The sequence below is a fragment of the Platichthys flesus genome, chromosome 1 (genome assembly GCF_949316205.1).
Source record: "Platichthys flesus chromosome 1, fPlaFle2.1, whole genome shotgun sequence".
Taxonomy (NCBI): Eukaryota; Metazoa; Chordata; class Actinopteri; order Pleuronectiformes; family Pleuronectidae; genus Platichthys; species Platichthys flesus.
In genome coordinates this window covers 15,248,711-15,251,684 of record NC_084945.1, presented here as the reverse complement: position 1 = coordinate 15,251,684, position 2,974 = coordinate 15,248,711, and the positions used below count along the sequence as shown (strand labels likewise).

Here is a 2,974-nt window from a genome sequence, read left to right as displayed (position 1 = left end):
CTTGAATTTTACTTATATACTTACAATTATTGTTTAGTTTTTTTTTTTATGTGGAACTATAGATTTCCTTTCTCAGGGTTCATCCTGGGATTAGATTTAAAATACATGTCACTTCATTAAAGAGTCGAGACCCGAGTCTGAATGTTTATCTCAGGCTACTTCAGCTGTAGTCAGATACCAACCTGTGATCGTCCCTTGTGCCTGCCGAGCTACAGTATGGACTGTTCCTTCACATGTTTTGTTGGCTGTTAGCACGAGCAGCGCTGTGGGAAAAGCCTTGTCAACATCTCTGTGGTCGGAGCTTTTTGTATGACTCCGATGAGCAGCCACAGCCCTAATTTCTCCAACCCCTCCCCCCCCCCCCTGCCGTGGCACTAAATCCCCCTTCCCTCCACGCAGGTCAGTGGAAAGGTCACACACTATTCAGGCCGGCCTTTTGGACACCCCCTGGGGTCAGTGGGGATGGGCATGTGTGGTAGCAGCAAGGCACAGGCCTCGGCCAATGGCAGCAGGCACTGGTGAAGTTGGCTCCGCCTTTACCCACAACGTTAGCAACATTCAGAGCCCGATGATGACTTTTACTGCATCGATCCGGCTTCGGAGCTTGACCAGAGTTCACATGCAGGCCGAGCACCCCCCCCCCAACACACACAAAAACTGTGCCATATTGGCAGGTGCCGATACTGAATTCTTGATTAATTAAACACCCTGGGGAGAACTTTGCTGACCATGAACGAGGCCAGGCTCTCACGTTCCCACGTTATGTGAGGAAGGAGCCTGCAACCTAGAGTGAGGTTCTGCTCACTTATTAGGTTATGTCACATAGTGTAAGTACTTTATTGGGAAGTGTAACAAGCAAATGGGTTATTGAATCGTGTTTGTGTGTGTGTGTGGGAGAGGTTGTAATTTTAACAACTGGTCATGTTACAATCAGCTGTTTAATAACCTGAGGCAATTGTGAAGATTTATGTGGGAATTTTACATTTACATTTCATCACATTGCATTTTACATTTAACAAGTATTTATTCAAATTAGCATTGATATTAACATCTTTTTGAACATTTCGTCATGCAGATAACACTGAGATTCTACATTTAATTTGAAAGAAAACTCAAAACTGTTTCTTTTATTGTGGACTTTTATCTGAACAAAGTTATACGTGAGTTGTGTTAAAGAAACAAATCATGCATCCGTTTCTCCCAAACAATTTCAGAGAGATAATAGCTTCCTAATTTTAATAAGAAAAGGTCACGGGAAACTAACATAAAGCACCCATGTAAAATAAACTTCATTGAGACAATTAGAACAAATGACAGGAATCTGCATTTTAACAGAACATCGGCATGTGTTGTTTTGTTGTATCAGCTGATATCACTGAGAATACTCTTCTATTTTCCAGATTTATCAAAGAGAGCAGTTTTCACAGGGACTGAATTAGCGCTTTGCATATTTTACTGACTGAGTGGAAGTCACAGCTGGGCTGCGGTCTAGCTGCTGAATAAAGGTTGGAGAGGGGGGGATCTCGCTCCACAATAAGGGATGGACATCGGATCAATATCGACATTGACACAGCAGCTGTCCTGCTCCTATCAATGCTTCCTGGTAATGCAGGGCCCGGTTTTAAAAGACAAGAGAAAAACTCATCTCCATTAACATTTCTTTCTGTCTGTATAAACCATTCATTCTCAAATACTGAGGGATCTGCTCCCATCAATACTGCTCCAGTTGTATTGATAAGGAGAAGTGAAAGGGTTATTGGTAAAGTGATCAGGAGGAAAAGTCTCATTGTTAAAAGATCAACAGAACATTCATCATGGGTCGATCTGGGTTTTGTTGTCATGTCCAGACTTCACAACTGTTAAGTTATTAATTCAGATCATGCAACATTAATATTCCAGTCAGATGACATCTGAAACCTGAAACTAAGAAACTGAAATTCGATATATTTTGCAGCCAAAAGTTAGTTAAATGAATTTTGCTTATGTCCTCTTATAAATAGACTTTTGTGGAAATATGCATCGTGAGGAGAGGTGTGGTTGGAGCTCACATGCAATATTTTCCGGGTTAATGTGGCGATTCGGAAGGAAAGGTTGTTGATTGTTATTTATCTACACTTACAATTTATTGCAGGTGAGAGTTCTTTGCAGATCAATACGTATGTTTTGGTACAATATAAGGTATGATAGTGACATTTTGCACAATACTGAATAAAGAGTGTAAACGTATAAAGAGGTTCAGCCAAGGCAGGGTGACAATGACAGTAGAATGGTGGGCCCAGCTTTGGATAGATCTGCTTGTACTTCAGTACACATTGCTTGTTGCTGGATTGTTTATTGTGAAATAATATCTCACTTATAAACTTTATTTATACAGGACTTTTCTAAATAAAGTTACAAAGTGCTTAAGAAGACAAAATGGAAAGTAATTCAAAAAGAAGCCACGTGAAAGAAAGAAAGGTGATCAATAAAGGATTTATCGGTCTATCCCTACATTTGACTAGATCTACTTGTTGTATGTAAAAGTTATCATGTGATTTCTGTTTATTGAGGAGGATTTCATGTGATGTGTCAGCAGTGTGAAAGCTGCTGAGTGCCGTGTGGATGTGGAGCAGGATGCACGTGGTGTGTGTTGCCGTCCTGTGTGTGACCGAAGCCAGGTGGCGCTGCACTGAACTGTCCCGTGAGCAGTGGCGATGATGAGGAGGGGGAGGAGGAGGAGGAGGAGGAGGAAGACGCAGCTTCGCACTCTCTCCCGGTCTCTGAGCTCAGTAGCAGCGCAGCTCATCTGCAGGGAACAGGCATGAGAGAGCAGCTGTAGTTAGCGATGCCAGGACAACTCACGTAAATGGCGCCGGTTAAAGGGAAATTAAAGCAGCGCCTGCTGTTCCTCCTCGTCCTTCTCCCGCTCTCAGGTGAGGATAAAACACGTCCTGGGCATTTTGCGTGAGACGGAGAACACTGAGTAACGCCAGGG

General features: G+C 42.6%; 1 protein-coding gene across 1 annotated transcript in view; it reads left to right on the top strand.

Annotated features, from left to right (window-relative positions):
• The first annotated feature begins 2,845 nt into the window (after positions 1–2,845).
• prtga (protogenin homolog a (Gallus gallus)) overlaps positions 2,846–2,974 on the top strand; it is a 28,392-nt gene continuing 28,263 nt past the window's right edge. The window contains exon 1 of the mRNA XM_062386661.1: positions 2,846–2,912. Coding sequence (XP_062242645.1) covers positions 2,846–2,912 — 67 coding nt within the window. The remainder of the gene's footprint in view (positions 2,913–2,974) is intronic.